The sequence below is a fragment of the Oncorhynchus masou genome, chromosome 14, assembly GCF_036934945.1.
Source record: "Oncorhynchus masou masou isolate Uvic2021 chromosome 14, UVic_Omas_1.1, whole genome shotgun sequence".
Classification (NCBI taxonomy): domain Eukaryota; kingdom Metazoa; phylum Chordata; class Actinopteri; order Salmoniformes; family Salmonidae; genus Oncorhynchus; species Oncorhynchus masou.
In genome coordinates this window covers 6873174-6898863 of record NC_088225.1, presented here as the reverse complement: position 1 = coordinate 6898863, position 25690 = coordinate 6873174, and the positions used below count along the sequence as shown (strand labels likewise).

The following is a 25690-nucleotide window of genomic DNA, read 5'->3' as shown; positions in this document are numbered from 1 at the left end:
CTCCCTCAGGGCAGACAGCAGTGCCAGAGTTACTGCAGCACCAGCCAACACAGCAGGTTAAAGCCTCACAGGCCACACAACACGCACCTGCTGTCCAACCAACCACACAGACCGAATCCCCTCTGTCTCCACACTAACACCCTCCAACCACTCAACATGCTGGGCAGAGTAGAAACCTCTCAGAAATAGCGGGTTGCCTTTATTCGGAACATTGTGGAAGAGAACTTTTGACATATCTATGTACGAGAGTTATTCAAGAGCAAATGATTTGCTCTCCTGGATTTAATCAAAGTCACCTCTAAATAAACGATGACCTTCGGTATAAAACCTGGTATGCAGAGTTATTGCTCTCTTCCATTGTCTGTCTGATTGATGAGACAGAGTTGGGATCAGTCACATCAGATTCTTCCTCTCATCCTCCAGCCACAAGCACAGATGTCTAGACAGGTGTCATCAGCCAGTGGCACCGATGTAGGACTGATCACAGAGTAGGGGACCCTCACACACTCGTGCTCTGGCATTGCTCTGTTAGCGTTTGGCACTGCCTGTCTTGTGCCCATGCCCTGGCACTGACACTCGCCTCCAGCCTTCCTCTATGAGAGAGACGGAATGCTGGCAGACTGCATTTACAGAGAATACACCCCCTGTACTGTACAATGTGTACAGCCTGACCAAAATGTCTCACTGCCAACACAGCGCCATCTACTGGTGTACTCCAGCATCACACAAAGGGGAATATGCGTGATGCTGTTCATTTAATGTGTTTTGCATTTTTAATGACTCGGACGTCCATTAAAAAGACGGTCAAAACCGTAACGGACAACAGCAGTGTAACCCCTGTACACTTCTGTTACATTTTCACTTCAGACTGTTGGTATCATAATACAACAAAAAAATATGTAATGTCCCATTCTGTGTATTTGGCACTCTTGGCTAGCATCAACATCAGCTGATACTAACCTGAATTTCCTGTGTTTGTCTCTTGTTCTCATCTCACCCCTCCTCCCTCACACTCCACCTCTCACCCCTCCTCCCTCACCCCACCCTGCCTGTGCCTCTCTACACCACCTGTTCCTGGGGTGCCACCACCACCTCACCCACCACCCTGTCACCTGTGTGATCCTCCTGGGCCATCCTGTACCACCCGGCCCACCCCTCCACCTGCGCCTCTGTGACCTCTGACCCTGCACAGTGAGTGAGGGACCAGCCTGTGCCCCGTGCCTGTCCTCTCCAGACTCCTCCTCAGCACCAACCACCTGACTACAGAGCTGCATCTGACCCCCATCCCCTGCTACTCCTAGTCCATGCCCTTAAGCTCCCCTCCCCTCTGTTGGCTTAACATGGGTATTAGCCGTCTCTGACTCCTGTACCCTCTCATGTCCTACATTGACCCCACAATGCACAAGATAGCTACCACTCTCACCTTGGTGTGTTTGTGTGTGTGTTCTGTATGTTTGTGTGTGTGCATGTCTGAGTGAATGGAAGGGTGCTGTCAGGGACCACTACCAACTAAAGGACTGTACTCTGTTTTCATTTCTCTTTTTCCCCCTGAAACCTTTACAATTTTCCCCAATTCTCCATGTTCCTCCTCCTGTTCCTCCTGTTCCTGGTCTGTCCCTGGGTCTGACCCGTAGGCCCATGGGAACAGCAGCAGCAGTATTGAGCCCCTCCTGTCAGGCACCAAAGCTGCCAGTTTCTCCGGCCGCCTGTCCTCCTCCAGTTCGGCCTCGACTGTGTTCGCCCCGGGTCTGAGGAAGTATCCCCAGGAGGGGGCGCTGTCTTCCCTGACAGCCTCCTCCAGCCAGGCCAAAGCCCTGCTGGCCAGCCTGTCAGCCTCCAGCCTGTCAGCCTCCAGCCTGAGCGCCGAGGCCCTGCTCCTCTCCTCCACCTTCCGCCAACACCGCCTCCTCCGCGAGCAGCAGCGCGCCTCCTCCCTGCCCAACGGCCGCTCCTCCAACTCCACCACCACCTCAACCACCACCTCCTCTTCCTCCACCTCCTCCACCTCCACCACCTCCTCCTCTCCCTCCTCCCCGACCGCCCTGACCTCCCTCAACCTCTCCTCCGTGGGGCTCAAGCCCAGCGGCCGCAGCCTGCAGCACTCCGGCTCCAACAGCTACAAGGATCGTGGCAGCAAGACCCTGCTCAAGCCTGTCTCCCCTAGCAACTCACAGTGAAGTACAAGAGGATGGATGGGAGGAGGAGGAAGAGGAGGAGCACAATCAAAGCACCATCACATGCCAAAAATGAAGAGGAAAACAAGCACACTAGCCCTGCCCACAATGCCAAGCGTTATATGCAGCAACACATATCAGTGGAGAGTTCCCCAGAGTTAACTTTCTGAGTGGCACTTTGCTGCCCTTGGTCTCAGTCCAGCAGCCAGAATCTTCACATATCTATAATTATACAGTACAAGAGTTGATGGTGGTTCCTCTCTGGCTCTCCCACTCAGTAGTACTGACTGTTCCCAAGACCCCCAGAGAACGAGCTCAAAGATGGGCCTCGGCCTCCTTTCACTCCCACTGCCTAGCCTGGTCTGTTCCGGTCTGATCTGGTCTGTTCCGGTCTGATCTGGTCTGTTCCGGTCTGATCTGGTCTGGGTGGACAGAAAAACAGTGCCAGTACTTTATGAACTCTCAGTTTGTCATCACACCATTTGCCAAATCTTACTGGATGGAACCTAAGTGGAGTAGATGTGATATCTAGACTGTGACTTATATTATACAGAGTAGAGTTGCAATAATCAACGAGTACAGTACAGTAGTCGTGTGTGTTCAGAGCTATAGTAGTCGTATTCCAGCACCTGGCACAATGTGAATCTGTCGAGAAAAACAAAGCTAAACCAAGGTGGTGGTTTCCATTCTGAGACCGTTTTCTGTTTGTTCGTTTCTTTATTTCAGACTTATTGCATCGCCTGTGTAGAAGTCGAAACTGGTGCTATAGTTCTCCCTGTTTTGTAAAGGGTTTACATGAATGAAACGGCACCCATTCAATGTGACTGTACATTCCACTGTGTATCTCATGCTACATCCCTGGAGTGGCTTAAGACTGCTTCTCTCCGGCATCTGATTCCATTCTTACCCTCATTCTCTGTGGCCCCACTATTAACACAGCAGTTTGGCAATGGAAGAAAAGGCCAGGGAGCTGCTTTTGTTGAGGTCCTCAGGTTTGAGAGTCTGCGCACAATTGTATCGCCCACAATGGCACGTTATAGGAACAGTAATGTGATATTACAGTAGATCAGTTATTTAATGACTGAGCTGGTACATGAAGAAGGGGGAAAAAAAAGAAAAACACAAATATATTGAAACAGTGAAATTGATCGTTAAGGAATGTAGAATGTGTAGACATGAATGTTGTATGACAATCAGGACGTATCCACAGTGGACTGATTTTGCCTTGGACTGGCGTTCCCCGCTGCAGTGATTACACTCTTAACTCAACACACACTCACGTGACCAGGCACCGGCATACAGCAGTAGATGAGACGGAGATCCGCCAAACTGCTTATGAAAAGCACAGTCTCCAGTTGTTCTGTGTCAGGACTGTTGACTAGATTGCCCATTTCTCTATTTCATGACTGTGGAACCACTGGTCATGAATGAGCCCACACTGGTTTGATAGTAATCGCTTTGAATGGATAAAAGGAACAGAATGTTGGAGAGAGAGAAACAAGGGCCACTGTTGAAAGGACCAGAATTGTGGACCAGGTGATTATTGTTTAGCTGATTATTTACAAGACATGTTGCACAATGACTTTCAGTTTGGCCTGTGTGTATTTTCAATGTTTGCTCTAGATAAAACACGCAATGAGTCTATCTGGACCTCCCCCGACACAGAATCAGGCTTAGCCCACAGCTGTTGGTAAGGTTGCCACTGGAATTGGCTGCTTTTGTCCTGTGATATATGTTATGGAGAATCATTTGGTTCATGTACGACGGCACCTTAAACCGGAGTGCTTACGCAGATCACTGGCTCCATTCCTCACAGCTGACTTAAGAGCTTGGAAGTGTTATGAGGATAGAAACACACTTTCATCGAAGACGTGTCGATGGTTTCCCTGCTTGTTAATCTTACGCCAGCAAACACTCTGAAGCTCTCTTTCTTCTGTGATGCGTCACCAAGGCGACCTAGGGGGTTATGGCCGTGTGTAGCCCTAATTCATTCTTCAATTGTTCGGTAGACAAGTGCGTGAAATCAATTTTTCGTGTGGCATTGAGATGAAAACAATTGCTTGTGAAAGCGGCCGGTGTCAAGTTGCAGAGAGCTTGAGGTGGGGAGATTGGTTTTCATGTCTGAAGGCTGGTGTAATAACACAGTGCTTTAACTCTTCTCTACTGGGTTCATGACGCGTAAAAGGCTTGGTTAGACAGACAGGTTTATCTGGACGTCAATGTTTGACACCCTTTTGAGTTTAAGAAGGCTATTATTTTTTTGCAACTTGCTCTCTGTGCTGTCCTTTGGGGAGATGTGTCTATGCATCAAACCCTTCTTGGAAGAGGTTCCCTCTGGACCTGATGCCTGACTGCCATGGTGCTGTTCTAATTGCACAAAATGATCAATGTCGCAATTTCCCCATGAGAGCACAGAGTGGACCTGTCTGCAGGAACCCTCTGGAACTTTGGTTTCATTGGAGACCCACCAAAGATACTGTTCATCAGTGACTCCGACAACACATTGCTGTAAAGATCAGAACAAAGGGGTACATATTGGCACGCACGCACGCACGCGCACACACACACACACACACACACACACACACACGCACACACCATAGTGTGTCAGAATGTGGCCGTGGCATTGCAATAAGCACACCCTCTGTTCTGTCAGCGAGACAACGGCAAGCTCACGGCACAGCAAGTTAATTAAGCCTCACACTGGCTGCACTGTAGCAATGCAGGCCTCTAGCCCTAGGTTTTATAAAGTGAAGCCAAATGAAAGATATGTACTTACTTGTTCAGCTCCACACTCAAATCCATAACTCCCAGCACTGCTTTTGCATCTGGCAGGGTGATGGGGAGGAAGGGAGGGAGGTATTCACACTTCGCTGCTTTTACACAGGAAAGTCCAAGATGAGAACACCAAGAATGCGGGACAGTGCTTTTTTGAGTCACCATAGCACTAGTGTTATTGGACTGTAGATTTCAATATAGCTGAGTCTTGGAGGGGTTTATTGGTAGTGGGGATGAGAAAGGGAGGGTGGAGAGTGTGGAGACACTCGTAGTGAAAGCCCCTGGCAATCAGAGAGAGAGTTCATTGCAAACTTGAAATGAAAATGAAAAATAATCATGTGTATATGAATATATCTTCGTGGAGATGTTTGTGTATGATATTAATATAATTGTGAAGAAAGTGTGACACATAGGTCTGGATTAAATTATTATAATGTACAATTTAAATCATCCTCTTTTGGAGATTTATATGAGTAGGCAGTTTGTACAGACTTTCCTTTTCAATTCTTCGAGAGAGATAATGTATTTCACATTAGCAAATTATTTATTCATAAGCAGAGCATTTTTATATTGATTTGAAAATATTTATCTGTATAGAAGACAGGACAGGTATGTAATATATAGTGGAGCTCATTTTTAATTCTGGGATCTTTTTATTAACACTATTTTTAACAGTTGTGTGAGTTTCCTCTTTTGTTGGCCTGCTGGCCCATACTACTGGTATGTTTAGGGAGAGGTTGCCCCTGAGCTGGTCCAGGACAACGTCTGCTCCCAGGCCTCCACTAGCTAACATTCATTTTGAGGTAAGGGGAGCTGTTCCTAGACCTGTTCTTAGAGGCGTGCCTTTTCTTTGGAACTTCTGTTGGTTTACTTAGTCCTCTTCTGGTCTCTGTCCTAGTCTTTGTATTACATAGCGCTCCTTATGCCTGACTGATGTGTTCTTCACCCTTGGCTGATTCCAGTGATGTTAGAGAGAAGTCTGGTGGGAGTCAGCGAGTGAGAGATGAGAGACAACACTGTGAAGTGGGTGTTTATATGATGATGCAACATGACCTTGCTGCTCTGATTGGTTGTATTGATCTACCGTGAAAGGACTGTTCACAAGAGAGGGGTTGTCTGTTCCTCCTGAAGGCATCCAACTAAAATGAATAGCCCATACTAGAAACTCCTCTACTGGTGGTTCGATAGGATGGTATTACATCTGTATGGCCCAAAGTTGTTAACGGAGAAGGATCTCAGCATTGAACAAGTCATTTAGGATTCAATGACAAACCAAGAGCCCGTAACGCGGATAGATATGGAGCGTTAGCTTTTTGTTCGTCATCATAATCTTTGTCTATTGAGACGTGTTTGGTTCTGTTTTTAATAAATGAAAGAGACATATGTGCATTGTTTGACCTGCTGTCTGTGGTGTGTGCAGTACTGTATGAGGTTCTGACATGAATGTGTGGATGTTCCAAACTCTTGGCATCGAGAAGATAACAAGACAAAACGATTATGTAAATAGACGGAGTAATTCCTGGAAAGTGCAACAAAATATTATGTCCAAAATAATGATTTATTAATTCAAAGATGGACACAAAGGTATATTATAAAACAATGCATGAAATATTGTCAAGCAATCGCACGGTGCAGTTGTTGTCTACATGTTTTCTTCAAAAACAGAGCGAGATGGAAGTGGTACACCTCTTTTTCTAAGGTTTACAACGGTAGAGAACCAGACCTTTTTTTTTTACTTTGGATCTTTCTGTGACACAGGTATGTTCAGTCTTACTGTGTTCAGTGATGCAACGGTGATGATGGCTAAGAGTGAGGAGTGTTCCCAACCATCCAGAACGCTTCAACGCACCTTCACCAGAAAACACCACCAATTTTGATCTCCCACTTGTAGAGTAGTGTGACATAATGATCAATACAACAACAAAAAATAGATCTATATAAATATAAATACCTACTGATACTGGACATTCTCATTTATCAGTGTGGATGCCATGATATTCTGTGAGAAATGTGTTGTTTTTTTTGTTCCTTTCTGTGAGAAGACCGGCAGTTGAACCTGCTTCCTTTTGTACATACTTGCTGTGGTTGTGTGTGTCTAATAAAGTGCAGCTCTCTTGTACAGTCGGAGTCCGGGTTTCGCTTTATCGTAGACAGTAAGTTGATCTTCTCTCCCTTTTGGGATCAATAACATCTGCGGCAGGTCCAGCGGCAGCCCTCGGATGGGTCATTGTAGTATTGTTAACTGGGTATGGAAGGCTCTCCGTTCATCTTCCCTGGGGCTAGGAGGATGTCTCATGTACAGACATAACGTGAACACTCTGATATGATTACAGGGCACATAGACTTTCTAATGGCTTGGCAGGTCACGGACCCACTCTAGGGCAAGCAAGTACTTGAGTCATGAATTTGGAGTGATACAGCAATGTGAAACTTGTTTTTTTAATTAAAAAAAAAATGTGCTCATTAAAAGATGAACGGAAACAAAAAATTCAAAGTTATTTTAAAAAGCTAAATGGATAAAAACGCATCAATGTATTTCTATGTTACACATTTGCTCATGACGTATAGCTTAAACTCTGTTCTATTTACAGAGTTAATTCATACTGTTGTTTAAATGTGTATTGGTAGGTGTATTGTGTATGTACAGTACAGTACAGGTATGTATTTGTGTTCTGTGTATGCATACACTTTGACATTGAGTGTGTACAGCCATCTCAGTGGAGCTGGGGTTGTTCAGGTGTCTTGACGCTGTGCTGGTCTCCGTCCATCTGTTGCTCTGAACGGTGAGTTCCTCAGGTCTGGGACAAAGCACATAGACACAACCACTGGGACTTAGCAAGGGATATCGATCTCCGAACGTACCGGGGGAAAAGTGTGGTACCGCTTTATGATTTACATCCATATGAAGCATTCATGTATTTATATACTGCATTGTAACCCACTTATAATGTGTTTATGGCATTGACTCTACGCGTTCTTAACTCCGTTTTTATAGATCATAAACTACAACGTAAGACTATAGTGCATAATGTATTCTATCCGTAGTGGTTTGTCATACCTGTGATGATGTCCTCCAGGGCCCCATCCTTCACCTGAGGCTTCACCTGCCTCTTCTTCAGCTCCGCAATCAGGTCCATCTTGGGCATCATGGGAGACTGGCAGGGGTCAAAGGGTAAAGCTGACACACTGGCATATGTAGTATGGACCACACTAGAATGACTAGTCACTGGTCGATCAGTCATAGGGGAAGCTACAAAACGACAGTACTCCACCTCCTTTTATAACTGGCTGCATGGAATGTAGAGACTGTGGTGGATTGAGTTGGTATGGGTCTATAGTCTGTTGTCCTACCTTGTGTCCTGCAGCCTCTTTCTTTCTAGGGGAGGGAGACTCTGCTTGGTTCTCACTGCTCTGGGCCTCCAGTCTCTTCTTCTGTTCATTATCCTTCTCTGCTTGCTGTGTGGGACACACACACAAACACAGGTCATTAGAGGTTCGACGCAGCTGTTTAATCTCAATATCAAATCATTTCTGAGCAACAATTCGGCACCTTACTGTGATTATTTTACCATTTGAATTGAAAACAAACAAATGGCTTCTTAGCTCAATGCTATTTCTCAAGCAAGAATTTTGCTAGGACTGTCTAGACGTGGTCTGAAAGAGGGCCCTAATTGGAGGAGCCTAATAGGAGGAATGTGTAACCTGAAAACTATCTGTTATTGGCAGAGAGGAGGGCAAACGTTCTTTGTTATTGGTCTATTAACTTACCAGGTGGTCCAAAAACCCCACCCCACCCAGCCAAACAGCTCTTACACTAAAAATGCATTGATATAATTTTCACAATATTATTCATACCTCATAGTGTGGAAAATATATGTAAAACAGGGAAATCACATTTGACTGCACTGCCCCTTTAACAAACATGCATATCAATACAAAATGCAGCCGCGATAGACACAAGTTAAACGTAATGAGCTATTTCATTCATCCTTTCCCATTACGGGGGCACCACCTCACCTTATAGGCCTTCATGAAGCGGACAAACAGAGGGAAAAACATGGAGGGTTGTGTGGTCTTGGGGTTCTCTCCAAAATACTCCACCACCGAGCCATACGCCTCCTAGTGGAGGAGGTGAGAGAGGAAGAGGAGGAGAGATGACGCTCACACTAAAATATGCATTGAACATCTTCTGTGGAATTGTGTGTGTTGGAGGTGTCTATTAAGTTCAAATGTTATGTGATCCCAACCTGAGCGGTCTTGCTGTCTTTGAGTAATGAGTCCAGTAATTCACTGTTTGTCTTGACAAAGTCCTTCAGCACGGTGTTGTCTTCCTGCACCAGGAACTCCTTCTTGGTCACTTCCATTCCCCTCTCCAGAGAGCGAATATCCTGAAGAATACTGTCCAGAGACACTGAAACACACAAACACAGGAGAGATACAGGGCGTCAGTTATTCTCACTATGAAGGGCTGCATTTTTGTGTGTGTGCGTGCAACCGTTGATTGCGTTCCCGCACCTAGGCCAGCCTTGTCCACAAATTGCAGCTCAGTGTGGAAGTTGTTGAGTTCAGGGTATTTCTCCTGGACGATGCTGGAGATGAAGTGTAGCAGGGTCTGGGAGCGGTCTGTAGACTTGGTGTCCAGCAGCTGACAGGACAGAGACAAAGAGAGGCACAGATGGAGTCATCTCCCAAAGATGGACTGGCCTGCCTATCAAGATACCACAGCGCCCTCAACAGCCCAAAACCTTGCTTTAGCTAATAGCGACTTATTTATCGCTATAGAGTTTAAGCCATACTATTTCAGCCAGTCAATCTCTACCTTAGTGATGGTTCTCACAATTTTGCCTCAAGAGCAGAGGGATACTCACCAGGTCCAGACTCTGCAGGCGGAACCCATAGGCTGCACCCCTCTTACTGCTGTTCATGTAGTTCCCAAAGGCTAGGATGATCTGGAGAGGAGGAGCCAGATGCAGAATGTGTTACATAGTGCAGGTCTGTTTAAAGAGGCTCTCTGATTGGAGGTTAGCAGTGACGGACAGGGATGCCCTCCACTCACCTCTAACATCTTCTTCAGCTTGGCCGAGGACTTAATGGACATGGATGCTGCGATCATGGAGTCCAGTTGCTGTAGGTGAGATTATGAATAACAATCGTACCAGATTCTGAAGAAAGTCATTGTCGTACAGATGCATTTTCATTGTCTGTCCTGAGCAACTGACTTACCGGCTGCAGACGTTTGACGCTCTCGGGGAAGTTGCCCATGAAGGTGAGGGTGCTGATTCGCTGGGCCAGACGGGGGATCTTCCCAAAGCGCATCATGAAGCGGTCCTCCTCTGCCAGATCATCCAGCGGACGGCCCTCCTTCTCGTAGTTCTGGAGGAGCTTCAGCTCGTAGTCTGACGGGACAAACCTCTCCAGCAGCTCCAGGAAGTCCAGCCCCAACGCCTGCTGGTCATACCTGGAGAGGAGGGGGGAGGGAGGGAGGTAAGATAGTAAGGAAGGGACAAAAGAAGAGTGTGGGATGAGGAGAAAGAGAGTGAAGGGATTAACGAGAACAAAAAAGGCATAAAGAAATAAAATGAGTGAGAGAAATGTGTTTACTAAGGAAAGGAACAGAATAGGAGCAGATATAGTTCCATACGTCTCTATAGCTGTGCAGATGTCTGTGGGGCTCCTGCCTCCCTTGCGTAGCGTGATGGCCAGGTTCTTGGCCTTGTTGCCCTCGATCAGGTTGACCTTGCTGGGGGCCTTCTGGGCCACCTTGACCTTAAGAGTGGACAGAGCTGCAGGAGGACCCTGGGCCTTGGTCTTAAACTGCTCCTCAAACGCCTCCATATTCAGCTCCTGACACAACACGCATAGAGATGGTTAGAGAGGGAGGAAGGGGTAGGGGAGGGAGAGGAGGAAGAGATATAAAGAGAGAGAGAGAGATGAGTAAAAAGAAGGTCAGAGGAAGAGGGGAGGAGAGGAAAGAGGGGTCAGAGGGAAGGTGAGAGAAGGGAGAATGGAAGAGTAGAGTTCAGTCAGCACTAGTATCTGTGTGGAGGTTTGGTCTTACCCCTAAGACCTGCTCGTCGTCCAACTCGTGGAAGACCGTGCCAGTCACCTGGTTGGGCTTCAGTGCCTGCCAGTTGAGCAAAGGCATCCGGAACTTAGTCTGGATGGGTTTCCTGCTTTTACCTCCTGAGAGAAAGAGAGCGAGAGTAGGAGAGAGGATCAATCACAGTTGTCAATCGCCAGTGCACTCATTTCACCCTTCAGCAAATTGGACGTATACAAATTCATCAGATTGACTGACAATCTGATTAGCATAGAGCTCTCTCCTATTTGACCTCTCACACCCTAATCTCTTTAATCTCTCCTCTACTTTCATGATCTCCCCTCTCATCTTCTAATCTCTGCTGTAGACCGCTACTGGAGCGGAATAGGTGAAATGATATCAAATACATCAAGCACATGGTTTCCACATGTTTGCCATTCCATTCGCTCCGTTCCAGCCATTATCATGAGCCGTCCTCCCCTCAGCAGCCGCCACTGATATACACATGTAACTGCCAGAATAATGGAAACACTTAAGATACAAAGTATATTGAAAGCAGGTGCTTCCACACAGGTGTGGTTCCTGAGTGAATTAAGCAATTAACTTCATATTATGCTTAGTATAGAAATGTATAGAAATGATGGGCAGGCCATTATTTTGGCTCCCATTGCTATGCCCCCATACAATGACAATGCCCCTATCCACAGGGCACAAATGGTCACTGAATGGTTTGATGAACAATGCAAATCATATGCCATGGCTTTTCAGTCACCACATCTCAACCCAATTGAACACTTATGGGAGATTTTGTAGGGGGTGGCAGGGTAGCCTAGTGGTTAGAGCGTTGGACAAGCAACCGGAAGGTTGCAAGTTCAAATCCCTGAGCTGACAAGGTACAAATCTGTCGTTCTGCCCTTGAACAGGCAGTTGTGGCCATTATTGAAAATAAGAATTTGTTCTTATTGTTTGTTCTTATTTGTTCTATACAGTTCTTAACTGACTTGCCTCGTTAAATAAAGGTAAAATAAAAAATAAAAAGTAGTGGCTCCTAAGACAGCATTTTCCACCATCATCAACAAAATAATGGAATTTCTCATGGAAGAATGGTGTCGCATCCCTCCAATAGAGTTCCAGACACTTGTAAAATCTATACCAAGGTGCATTGAAGCTAGTTATGGCTCTATTAAGACACTTTATGTTGGTGTTTCCTTTATTTTGGCAGTTACATATACATCTCCAATGGAAGCCGTTAAGAGTCACCTTACCGGCTTGACTGTCTCCAGAAGGTGGGCCTCCGGGTGGGGGCGGAGGTCCTGCGCCGGGTGGAGGAGGAGGTGGGGGCGGACCTCCCCCAGGAGGAGGGGGAGGAGGAGGTGGAGGTGGGCCACCAGAGCCAGGCGGGGGAGGAGGAGGAGGAGGAGGTGGAGGGGGTGGGGGAGCAGGTCCACCAGGCCCAGGAAGCGGGGGAGGAGGAGGAGGGGGGACAGCAGAGATGGCTGAGGAGGGAGTGGCATCAGGGACGTCTGGGCCAGGGGCAGTGGGTCCCGTGGAGCTGAGCCGGGGCTCAGAGGCTGGGGCGGGTGCATACTCGATGATGGTGACAGGCACCACCTGGAGGTCTAGGGCCCCAGAGGGGGTGCGTCCCAGGCGGATCAGCCCTCGCTCCTGCAGCTCCTGCACCTTGAGTTCTAGCTCAGAGGAGGGCTGGCTTAGACGCTCTCTGTCCCGCTCCCTCTCCTGGCTCATCTCCCTTTCCCTCTCTCTCTGCTGCAGAGAACTGACCTGGGAACAGGAGTCCCGCAGGCTCTCCTGTCAGTCACACACACACACACAAAGGCAAGGAAAAGTTATCATCACACAGTCACACACATACCTTTCTGTCTGATACACTATATTGTAAACAGTCCACAGTTCATTGTACAGTGCAGACCTTGAGCAGCTCTGCCTCCTTGGTGACTTGGAGGAGCTGTTTCTCCAGTTCAGCCATCCTCTCTGCAGACTGGCTCTCAATCTCCTCTAGCCTGGCACTCAGCTACAAAAACACAACACGACACAGCACAGCACAACACATGACACAACACAACACGACACGACACAACATGCCAACACAACATTCGGAGGTCACAGACAGAGTCATAGAGTAATTGCTGGCCTTTTTTAGACGTGTGATTGGAATGAACGAGACTGTGAGTGTACAGTATGTATCACTGACCTGTGAGTTGTGCTCCTGCAGTTCGTCCACATGCTCCAGTACGCCGCCCCTGTTCTCTGCATCCTCCAGCAGAGCCCCCACATCAAACACGTTGTCCAGGTAGGCCTGAATCTGAACCTGTAGCTTGTCACTCTCCGTCAGCTTCAGAGACTGACACACACACACACGACCATCGTTATCCTGGCGGTTTCATTTCAGTTTGAAGGAGTTTGGTTTTGCGGTTGAGACGGTTCTATTTCCAACAATGAGACGAGAAGGATAAATGGAGCGTTTACCTCTAGGTACTGGTCCAGTCCGTGGTGAGTGAACTCATACTGCAGGTGCACACGGAAGTTCATATTCTCCACCGAATGCACCACAATGTTAATGAACTGCATGCAGGCCACCTGACGAGAGGGATCATCATATTTGATCTTTGACCTTTCAGAACTACATTGTGAGTAAAATGCAAACACATCAGCCAGGAGACTTAAAGCCGTTGTGTGTCCACGTACCATGAAGTCAATGTTGCTGTCATCGTTGCTAAAGTACTCCATCAGTTTCTCAAAGCGGTTCTTCTCTCCGCTCACCTGAGTGCAAGGGCATGGGGAAGACGTTCCTTGTTTCAGTAACACAGTCAGGCACTTCAACAGATGTACACAGGAGTGTGTACGTTTTGGTACCGCGTGTGTGTGTGTGTGTGTGTGTGTGTGTGTGTGTGTGTGTGTGTGTGTGTGTGTGTGTGTGTGTGTGTGTGTGTGTGTGTGTGTGTGTGTGTGTGTGTGTGTGTGTGTTTGTATTCATAGAAAACTGATCAAATTCGTCCACTTCTGCTTTGAACACATCCAACATTAAATCTATTATTAGTCGTCATGGTCACCAATGTGGAAAGTCTATATCGACATCAGTGGAATTCTTTCAGACTGCATTTCAGTCATTTAAAGGGGCCCTTCAGTTTGGTGAGGACTGGTTGCACACTCACAACATGATGTCTTCGTGTGAGTGTGTGTTTTAGAGTTCTAAGTGTGCTTGGTGAGACTAAGACAGGGTTGTGGCGTGTATCAGTCGTGAGATTACTTAGAAGAGACAAATCTTGATCCTCAGAAGACACAAATGAGTAGGCTAAGGTGAGATGATACAGTACATATTGGTAAAGTAAAGTCTGCTATAGTGTGGCTAAGTTTCCCTTCACCTCCTTGAGGTTGTCGAAGGCGGCGAGAATGATGTCATGACCGCCCCTCACAAGACACACGGCAGCCAACAGCTCCAACACCAGGGCTTTGGTTCTGTAGAGACCAGGAATATAATACCACATCACACACACATCACACACACATACACAAGCATGCACACACTCATCACACACACAGGTGTTCATACCTGGGGTTCTTGTTGTTGAGACTGAGAGTGATCTCGTTGACGCAGCGTGGGTGAGTCATAACTTGGTTGAAGCCCGACTGAAAAAGTGATAATCAGCGTTGGAATTTCACATTTTCACACTCCATGTCACAGTCATGCCCACACACCACACACACCTGGTAGTTCATGATGGCACGCAGACACATGATGCACACATGGACGTCGTCCCTCTGACTGGCCAATCGAGAGATCTTCTGAGTTTTCCTACTCTGGGCCAGAGAGGTTATTCTGCTTAGGAGATATTGAGAGGATGGAGGAGATGGTGGTCACTGGTCAGAAGGTTCCACTTTTCAGTAGAATATTTTTGGTGAGATTTATCCTGTGGTCTGTAAGGCTTGCTGGGTGAGACTCGGGTCTCATAATGGCTGATAGTTCTTACCGTACGGTCAGGGCGCGGGCTGCTCTGGTCATGCCGTGTGTAGGGGAGCTTCCTGCACTCTTATTCAGGTCCTCCATGGACCTCTCCGCTGGCTTCCCTCTCTCTGACAGTGTTCCCCCATTCTCAGCACCCTCCAGGTCAAATCTATAGATACATTCCCAAATACACAAACACATAGTCACGTATACATAATCAAACATTAAATCTACAGTACCAGTCAAATGTTTGGATACACCTACTCATTCAAGGGTTTTTCTTCACTTCTACTATTTTCTCCATTGCAGAATAATGGTGAAGACATCAAAACTATGAAATGACACATATGGAAACATGTAGTAACCAAACAAGTGTTGAACGCCCTTTGCCTTGATGACAATTTTGCATTGGCATTCTCTCAACCAGCTTCATGAGGTCGTCACCTGAAATGCATTTCAATTAACAGGTGTGCCTTGTTAAAAGTCAATTTGTCGATTTTCTTTCCTTCTTAATGCATTTGAGCCAATCAGTTGTGTTGTGACAAGGTAGCGGTGGCATACAGACGATAGCCCTATTTGGTAAAAGACCAAGTCCATATGGCAAGAACAGCTCCAGCATTACTTTAAGACATGAAGGTCAGTCAATGCGGAACATTTCTACAACTTTGAAAGTATCTTCAAGTGCAGTCTCAAAAACCATCAAGTGCTATGATGAAATTGTCTATCATGAGGACCGCCGCAGGAAAGGAAGACCCAGAGTTACCTCTGCTGCAGAGGATACGTTCATTAGAGTTATCTGCACCTCAGATTGCAGCCCAAATAAATGCTTCACAGAGTTCAAGTAACAGACATATCTCAACATCAACTGTTCAGAGGAGACTGAGTGAATCAGGCCTTCATGGTCGAATTGCTGCAAAGAAACCACTACTAAAGGACACCAATAAGAAGAAGAGAGTTGATTGGCCCAAGAAACATGAGCAATGGACATTAGACCGGTGGAAATCTGTCCTTTGGTCTGATGAGACCAAATATGAGATTATTGTGAGACACAGAGTAGGTTAAAGGATGATCTCTGTATGTGTGGTTCCCATCATGAAGCATGGAGGAGGTGTGATGGTGTGGGGGTGCTTTGCTGGTGACACTGTCTGTGATGTATTTAGAATTCAAGGCACACTTGACTAGCATGGCTACCACAGCATTCTGAAGCAATATGCCATCCCATCTGGTTTGCGCTTAGTGGGACTATCATTTGTTTTTCAACAAGACAATGATCCAACACATCCCCAGGTTGTGTAAGGGCTATTTGACCAAAAAGGAGAGTGATGGTGCTGCATCAGATGACCTGGCATCCACAATCACCCAACCTCAACCCAATTGAGATGGTTTCGGATGAGTTGGACCGTAGAGTGAAGGAAAAGCAGCCAACAAGTGCTCAGCATATGTATGTGGGAACTCCTTCAAGACTGCAGGGTAGCCTAGTGGTTAGAGCGTTGGACTAGTAACCGAAAGGTTGCAAGTTCGAATCCCCGAGCTGACAAGGTACAAATCTGTCGTTCTGCCCCAGAACAACCCACTGTTCCTAGGCCGTCATTGAAAATAAGAATTTGTTCTTAACTGACTTGCCTAGTAAAATAAAAAACTGTTGGAAAGCATTCCTGTTGAAGATGGTTGAGATAATGCCCAGAGTCTGCAAAGCTGTCATCAAGTTAAAGGGTGGTTACTTTGAATAATATAAAATATATTTAGATTGGTTTAACACTTTTTTGGTTACTACATGATTCCATAAGTGTTATTTCATAGTTGTGATGACTTCACTATTATTCTACAATGTAGAAAATTGTAAAAAAAAAAAAAAAAAAACCTTGAATGAGTAGGTGTGTCCAAACTTTTGACTGGAACTGTATGTCTCATTGATATTGTACGGGATTCTGTTAAGACAGAAGGGGGGGCTGCAAGGGATACTCACAAAGCGTCACACTGGGCGTAGGACAGGTAATCCACCAGTACATCCAAACCCTGGTTCTCCTCATTCAGAAACTCCTGGGCCCAACTATATAGAGAGAAAGAGAATTAGAACACGATACTACTTTAAGGACACTTGAGTCAGTCATACTGACTGATGGGATAACTGTGGGGCCAGTCCTGGTCAAACCGAACATAGCAGGCGTAAAAGAAACACCTGAAACTAGATTCCCTACATACTGGTCTTGATGAGAAGAAGAAGAAAAAAACTGTCAGGGGAGGTTCTCATCTGCATTGTTCAACCAATCCAGTAAATGTGGAGGAGGAGTTAAGATGGAGTGTCTCCTTATTAAAGTCCAAAAGCAGAAGTTGCATCACAGGCTCTCTTTCCATTTCCCCTGAAAACCAGAACATCTGGTTGTTGGGGGACTCGGCAGAAGCTAATCCTGGTCCAGTCACTCACCCAATATGATTAGTGCGGAGGGAGATCTCCAGCTCTCTCAATACCTGGGTGGACTCCTGGACCCGCCTCTTGAACTAAAATAGGCCAAAACCATACAGAGAAGCTCTATGAATGAAGGAGACGCACAAAGTCTAGAAGCTTTATAAATGTGAGGGGGGGGGGGGGGGGTTGTACACCCACCCTGCGGGTCACTCCTCCTTGGTCCTGATAGAAGCTCTTGATCTTGGTCAGATAGGTAGAGGGAGGGTTCTTCACCTGGAACCGCTCCTGACCACACAGAGTGGAGGGAGGAAGGAGAGGAGGAGGGGGAGTAAGAAGACAAATGAGACAGTCAAACACCACGAGCACCGCAAACCACTCTGTTACCATGCCAACCTGCTGATGGGAAACATGCTTACCACAGGAACCCATCAGAGGTGTAGTGTTTTGCTAGAAGACAATATGACCTTTTTGCACTCTAACCCACATTACATATTGGCAACCGGACACCAGCAATACACATTGACTTTTCTTCACAGTTATGTCCGTATGCTGTGTTTTTACAACACTTAATCTCAGATACAATCATGGGTTACTCTTTATTTTAACGGTCGGTAATACACCATTTATAAGGCATTTACAAAAATATTGCACACCATTTATGGTTAGGGTTAGGTATTGGTTAGTGCTCGCTTTAGATTTGGGACTGCAAACATACTTTACTTATGATTAGTAAATGGCTTATAAATGTGGGAGTAATGATTATTAAATGGTGTGTTACGGATCGTTGAAATAAGGCGTTGCCCAATCATGTAGAACTGTGTATGTACTCGTGCATGAACCCATCACCCCATGTAAGGCTCCCAACAAGAGGCAATGTTCTTACCTGATCACAGATCAGCTCCCACTTCTTGTCATTGTCATACTGACTCAACAGCTTCAGCTTGTCTGGAGGCAAGTTCATATAGCTCTGAGAATAGAATAAGGTGCACTTCAAAAACCTACATCAATAATGACATGACTGTTACTGTGACTACAACTGGGGCCTTTGGGGATCTTGTATTTAAATTAACTCGGAGCGGTCTACAATGGCATGTTACTCAATAGACTTCAATTAAGCAGTGCCTGTATAATAATATAATCTTCAATAATATTGTCTTTAAAAAATATTTCATTTCTTTCTTCACTACCAACCAGCCAACGCTCTTGTGCACATTGTCATAACGCTTCCTGTTCATGCCATGCTGTTCAAATGTGATCAGAAACCACAGATGTCCCCACCAGAGGTATTCGTGAACGCTATCATCATCCTACACCACGGAGGTGACTCACTGTTTACATGTCTTGTTGGTAACTAATGGAAACCATCTGTGAGCATGTATCACGTCTAGTCATGAGCATTTTCAAACACATACAGATAATGCTCCTCCATTCATCATTGAACGTAGCGGGCCTATACAGTAGCCGTTTAGCCATGACCTGTTGCAGGTGGATTTAACCTGATTGATTCAACAGTTACTCGTCTCTATGACAACTGAGCCACCTGGCCCTTTCTACAAGAACATATGGTGTGTTTATATCACGAGAAGTTGATTTAACTCTGTCATGCCTTTTGATTATCATGGGAAAATACAATAGATTTTTTTAAGCATCATTCCCATGTGACACGTCACACACAATAACCCCATAGATGTTGCCGGCCAAACGAACCGCTAATGAAAGTTGTTTATTTAAGGCATCTAAGATGAGCGATGTTTTAGTCGAGGCAGTCTTGGTCCTATACTAAGAAAGGGTGTGGACTGTGGTTAGATGTGCAGAATTGAATGTTCTCAAGCAACAGTTTGTGGTTTCCTCTTAACACGTTAACAAACCCCTGAGGTTTGACATGTGCGCCCCAGTTCGTGTGGGCTTTGCTGTGGACATAGTTATAGGGTTTGGGTGGGGTACAGTATGGGAGGGACCGATGGTGGATTTTGAAAGACAAAGACCAGCAACAGAAAACCAAATGTAGACAATATGTATGTGAATATGTGCTGTACATACACAAGGTTACTCATACACACACATACCCACTAAGAAAGACATATACTCTTATGTGCGCATGGTTTGTACACATGTAGGCATGCGCACACACACACCTACATTTTTGAGTATGTGTCGCCAAATTCTGTAAAATGACGTTGGAGGCAGCTTATGGTAGAGAAATGAACGTTCAATTCTCTGGCAACAGCTCTGTTGGACATTCCTGCAGTCAGCATGCCAATTGTACCCTCCCTCAAAACTTGTGGCATTGTTGTGTGACAAAACTGCACATTTTAGAGTGGCCTTTTGTTGTCCCCGGCACAAGGTGCACCTGTGTAATGACCATGCTGTTTAATCAGCTTCTCGATATGCCACATCTGTCAGGTGGATGGATTATCTTGGCAAAGGAGAAATGTTCACTAACTGCTTGCAATCCAACTTCTTACAACTTTTGCTAAATCCAGCGACATAAAGGGGATTTCTATTGCTAACAGAGATATTACCATCAGTCAACTTGCAGATGACACCACCCTTTTTTGAAAGATGCTGACCAGATTCCTAGAGCATTCGATGTGATAAATATGTTTACCAAAGCATCTGGTCTTTGCCTAAACCTTAATAAGTGTGAATTGTTTGATGTTAAAGACAGTGTGATACCCTCTATATGCAATATTCCAGTCAAGGAAGAACTAACATACCTTGGGATTACCATTGTCTCAGGATCAACAGGAAAGATGCTTATTTCATTTCATACCTATTATGGAAAAAACTTAAAGAAGTTGAACCATTGGTTGCAGAGGGATTTATTCTTGAAAGGTTGAGTATTTCTTTCTAAAGCTGAAGGTGTCTCCAGACTTACTTATGCAGCCCAGTCCCTACATCTTGACAACAAAATAGGTAAAGCGGTTGACCAGATGCTTTTCAACTTCGTCTGGAAGAATCCTACACATTATATTCGGAAATCTGTCGTTATGAACACATGAATATGGTGGTGTCAATTTTTAAAAAGATTTTCCTACTTTGAATAATACTGATAAATTGGGCTAAAGATTTCTTAAAGATTTCTTAAGGAATTTCATCGCTCATTATATCTTCTCTTCTTTGGTGGCTTCAATTTTATGTTACTTTGTAACTATAACATTGATAAGATTCCTACAAAATTAATATTCTTTGCGTGGTTGTTTATATATAAACATAATTTTTCCCTGCATATCTCTAGAAACAAGTATTTATTTTTTAAGAACTGGTTTAATGATCATATCCTGCTGGTGAGTCAACTTTTTAATGCAGAAGGATCGTTACTCAATTAAGAGGAATTTCTATCTCGTTACAATATCCCTGTTACACCTCGAGAGTTCGCCATAGTCTTTGATGCTATTCCATCTGCAACTCTCATGTTATTTAGAGGTGGAACCAGACGTTCCCTTCTTGACCTACCCTCGCTTAGTACAGTTGACTCTCCAATAGGAGAAATATGTTTCTCTCCTTGCTCCCTCAGAACAACAGATCTATACGTGCCTTATTTCAAAGGGATATTGTATCTATTCCTTATGTTATCAGCTGTTAGAGCAGCTTACCGATCACCGTACCTGTACACAGCCAATCTGTAAATAGCACACCCAACTACCTCATCCCCATACTATTACTTACCCGCTTGCTCTTTTGCACCCCAGTATCTCTACTTGCACATCATCATCATCTTCTGCACATCTATCACACCAGTGTTAATGCTAAATTGTAATTGTAATTATTTCGCCTCTATGGCCTATTTATTGCCTTACCTCCCTACTCTTCTACATTTGCACACACTGTACATAGATATTTCTATTGTGTTATTGACTGTACGTTTGTTTATGTGTAACTCTGTGTTGTTGTTGTTGTTTTTGTCGCACTGCTATGCTTTATCTTGGCCAGGTCGCAGTTGTAAATGAGAACTTGTTCTCAACTGGCCTACTTGGTTAAATAAAGGTGAAATAAAAAACTTACTGGAATACATTTGTCAATAATATCTGTTAGAAAGAAGTCTGGTTTTTACCACACAAATGCCTTCTTGTTAACAAGGTCAAAGAGGTCTCTTTCAGAATTATCCATAAGTATTACCCTGCGAATCAATACCTGAATAAACTTTAAAAAAGACATGAACATTAACTGTACTTTTTGTGTTGAGCATCCAGAAACTGTTTTGCATTTATTTTAGAATGGTCTACATGTAAAGAAATGATGGCAAGATTTTCATAGTTTATAATTGTTAATATTCTTGATGACTTTTGTTTATGGGAGAATGTGCTGCTCGGTTTCCTTAGCTATGATCAAATTTCATATTCATAAATGTAAATTCACTAATAATACAAAAAAACACTTCCGTGTTTTCTATAAGGAATTTGAGCAGTACATTAAGACCGTTCTAGATGTTAAAACAATCGATACGTGTGTATCTTTTAAGGTCTTTGTATAATCTGTCATTTGTTGTACTCCCTAGCATATATTATTATAGTCTGTTTGTATACTTCTTGTATGTATACTGATTTTTCTGCCATAAAAATACATTTAAAAAAACATGCTCACTGACAGGGACGTAAACAAATTTGTGCACAACATTTGAGAGAAATAAGCTTTTTGTGCGTATCTCTGGTATCTTTTATTTCACCTCATGAGAAATGGAACCAACACTTTACATGTTGCGTTTATGTTATTGTTCAGTATAAAAATGTTTTAATTTTCGAATATGTTGTATCTTAGACCCTCTTTTGTATAATCTGAGGTGTTTGTGTCATGCCCGCCATTGGTTGAGACACAGCATACTCCTAAATATGTTTATATTCACTCATAAAAAGACAAATAAATCAAGAAATGATAAAATAGTACAATCCCTGTTTGTAAGCTTTTAAATGATTTCAAACGCAACTGTTTATCTTTTCCAGTGATGAAGACATGGGTGTCTCATGGTAGGGTGGGGTATTCAAAATGGGTCAACTTTGAGCTCTTCCACCTCCTAAAAGTTTTGGCACTCCGGTCCGAAATGTTACTTTCTGACCACTTGTACCGTAGGCAAATATGTATAGAAGGTTTAGTTGAAATCAAAAGGGGTGCGGTCAAAAGTGATTGAAATCAAATGGAATGACCCGTATCTCAATTTAGAGACCCTATACGGGTACCACAGTATTTTCTTAATTTAACCTTTATTTAACCAGGTAGGCCAGTTGAGAACAAGTTCTTATTTACAACTGCGACCTGGCCAAGATAAAGCAAAGCAGTGCGACACAAACAACAACACAGAGTTACACATGGAATAAACAAGTGTACAGTCAATAACTCAATAGAAAAAATCTATATACAGTGTGTGCAAATGGCGTGAGGAGGTAAGGCAATAAATAGGCCATAGTAGCGAAGTAATTACAATTTAGCAAATTAACACTGGAGTGATAGATGTGCAGATGATGATGTACAAGTAGAGATACTGGTGTGCAAAAGAGCAAAAAAGTTTATAAAAACAAGTATCAGTCATAATACCCATGAAACCTATCAGTCAAACAAGGAAATGGTTCCAATCGTTTTTCTACCATACATTTTTCCCATAGGGGATTTTAGAAACACTTAAAATAAGGGCTGTGTTTCGTGTAGGTTTACCCTGCCTTGACATTTTGATAACCGTGTAAATCTCTCTAGGACAAGGTGACTTTAAAAAAAATGCTAATTAGCTGATAATTTGGCTATCCTACAGATATACAAATGCCATGATGATCTGGACAAGACCACCAAATCGAGGAAATTATAAGAATCTCTGGATTAACTATCTAACGTTAGCTACAATTTAATATTAATAAATTGGCTACATTTCTTTAAATTGATAATTACGTAAATGGTTTTGTGCAAGTTTTAAATTAACACAATTTAGACACAGGGATTTGCAGTCTTGTCTACTTTGATGCTAATTAGCATTTTCTAATCTGACCATAAATAGAGCCGAATATATTGATAAAAGTCACCTTGTCCGAGAGAGATATTTACATGGATATCAAAGCGTCACACCAGGGTAAGCCTACACAAAACACAGCCTTTATTTTAAAATGTTTCTAAAATTCCCTATGAGAAAAATGAATTATGGAAAAATGATTGGAACCATTTTGCTGTTTGACCGCTAGGTTTTATGGGTATTATGACACTTCCGCTGTGGGGATCTATTTAGAACACGAGGGGAAGTCCTGTTCTCAGTTTCAACAGGTTGTTCCATTCTTACTGTCACCCTGAGCCCTGACATTACTCTCAAAAATGAAAAATGATTACTTTTTTACCTAATATTTCCTCCCACACATTGCCACATAACTAAACACATCTGCTTGTGTGAGTGCTATAAGTGCCGTATTAGGTCCGTTTGAAATCTAGACTAGAGAAGGTAGCATTTTCCTTTAATCCATGTAGACTGTCTGCAGTGTGATAACTGTTAGCTAATATGTGTGTGGCACAGACACTTCTTTAGCCTAAGCCATTTCCTGCCCGCTGTCCTCTCTACCGGCCTGCTCTTTCAGAGCATGACCTGACTTCCTCTTTCTTTCAGACATAAAAGTAAAAGAAGGTGAAAGATAGTTTTACTGCCATGATGTCACATGTCTTTTGTGTGTCTCCGTATCTAGTGCCTAATATGTTTAGCATCACATTTATCAGAGGTTTATCTAAATGCGTGATTTCAAACTGCTTGCGCTCATGATTGACTAATAGTTTCTACAGATAAGAGATGTCCTGCTTCTTTTGTAAAAACAACCATGCTTCTAGTATTGGATTGATAGCGTTATGTTGTCCTCCATATGTGTTAACTGATGGGAAATGACATGTTGAAATATTTGAGAAACATTTGCCTTCCTGTCTTAGTCTTGTGGCCTCTCGTGCAAAAGCTATTGCTCAATCCAGCACTGTGCCTTTATGGTGTCTCCTGTTCATCTAAGAGGGAGGGCGGCAGTCGAAGGTCTATGAGATCATTTGAACACAGGCTGAGCAGAGAGGCCGATTTCAAAATATCTAAAAGAGGATGTGAGCTTTTGGATGGGATTGAGGCCAACAAAATGTCAGCTCTCTTTACTAACATGACTGGCTGCAGTGAGAGAGACGGCATTGTTTTCTAACAGGAACCAGAATTACCTTGACAGAATAATTCAAATGTGAAGCTGAATGTATTTTCTCTCAGACATCTGGCACTGTGCATATTTAAGTGAGTGATTTCACCTGTTCCTTTAGATATCAGTGCAATACATACAGTAGGTGTGTGATGCGTCTAAATTCCTGTGTGATGTGTCTGCGTTTCTGCGTGTTGATATGCATGATGTTTCTCCCCTCCTGTCCTGCAACTCACCAGAACCACACTGAAGCGCTCCTCCAGCTCGTCCTCTGGAGGCACGGGCAGCTTGGGGGGAGCAGGCTGCTTCTTCTGCAGGGTCGGAGTGGGGTCACTCAGGCCCGTTCCTGACCCCACAGAGTGCTTGGCCTCCCTGCCATCAGCCTGCTCTATTCCCCCCATGGCATTCCCCATCGCCAACCTGAACAGGTAATCCAGGGGAAAGGTTAAAAAAACACTCTCTTTTAACTGGATGTGTTATTAGGCCTGACTCCAAAACAGACTCCAACTCAGATGTCTGCAAACCTGTCCACACAGAAAAAGTAGCTAGTTAGTTCCAATGTAGGGCAGTCCAATGAAGTTCCAAAAATGAAAAGAGAAGGTGAATAAAAACAGGTCTTGGAGTCCTTGGCCCTTCAACGTCCCTGGGAGATTAGGCAGGTGGATGGAACAGCCACTGGCCTACTGCAATTGTCTTGGTCCTGAGGTGAGGATCTTTGATGGAGCAACATCTTTCCTCCCAATCCCGTATCTCTTCCACTGTCCTCACTCTCTGCTGGATAACAGGTGTTACTAGGAGAAGGAAAAAAAAAATCGGACCAACTTGAAACCTGAAAAGTGGCGCCTTGTAGAAGCGAGATGTTGTTTTTACTAATTAACTGTTCATAGTTCCTACAATGAGCTCAGCACAGGCAGGCAGGGCACGGGTGTTACAGGAAGGAGAGGGGAGTTTGATGCAGTCGCTGCAACAGAGGCAGAAACCACATAACCAGAAAAAGCAGAAGAGTAACTTCCTGCTGTGTGTGAGAGAAACAAAACTACAAGGGGGTGGAGTACGGTGGAGAGAGGAGACTGAGGGAGAAGCAGAGAGGGTGTGGTTGGAGAAGATGGACAAGAGAGTAAAGTGGAGGGGGTGGAAAAAATAAGGGATAACGGAAGACTAAGTAGGGGTATTGGGCCCATAGTCATATGAGCTAGGAAG

General features: G+C 44.3%; 3 protein-coding genes across 5 annotated transcripts in view; 2 read left to right on the top strand and 1 right to left on the bottom strand.

Annotated features, from left to right (window-relative positions):
- LOC135554061 (SRC kinase signaling inhibitor 1-like) overlaps positions 1-1641 on the top strand; it is a 103158-nt gene extending 101517 nt beyond the window's left edge. For all 3 annotated transcript variants that reach the window (XM_064986078.1, XM_064986079.1, XM_064986080.1), the window contains exon 21: positions 1193-1641. In XM_064986078.1, the coding sequence (XP_064842150.1) occupies positions 1193-1195 (3 nt within the window). In that variant the 3' untranslated portion in view covers positions 1196-1641. The remainder of the gene's footprint in view (positions 1-1192) is intronic.
- Positions 1398-7071, top strand: LOC135554868 (uncharacterized). The gene is made up of 2 exons (XM_064987300.1): positions 1398-1427; positions 1635-7071. Exons 1-2 carry the CDS (start codon positions 1398-1400, stop codon positions 2175-2177), a joined length of 573 nt encoding a protein of 190 aa, XP_064843372.1. The 3' UTR covers positions 2178-7071.
- Positions 7072-7377: 306 nt separating this feature from the next.
- On the bottom strand, positions 7378-25466 carry LOC135554062 (formin-like protein 1). Its single transcript, XM_064986081.1, has 25 exons — positions 24727-25466; positions 18247-18330; positions 17562-17648; positions 17382-17455; positions 16923-17006; positions 14982-15125; positions 14719-14830; positions 14564-14640; positions 14376-14469; positions 13699-13773; positions 13480-13590; positions 13205-13354; positions 12923-13024; positions 12258-12801; positions 11011-11135; positions 10594-10796; positions 10176-10410; positions 10009-10077; positions 9821-9901; positions 9468-9597; positions 9200-9363; positions 8970-9071; positions 8304-8408; positions 8011-8107; positions 7378-7750 (listed from the first exon to the last, which is right to left on the bottom strand). The coding sequence occupies exons 1-25, from the start codon at positions 24901-24903 to the stop codon at positions 7686-7688; spliced, it is 3291 nt and encodes a 1096-aa protein (XP_064842153.1). The 5' UTR covers positions 24904-25466; the 3' UTR covers positions 7378-7685.
- Positions 25467-25690: the final 224 nt, after the last annotated feature.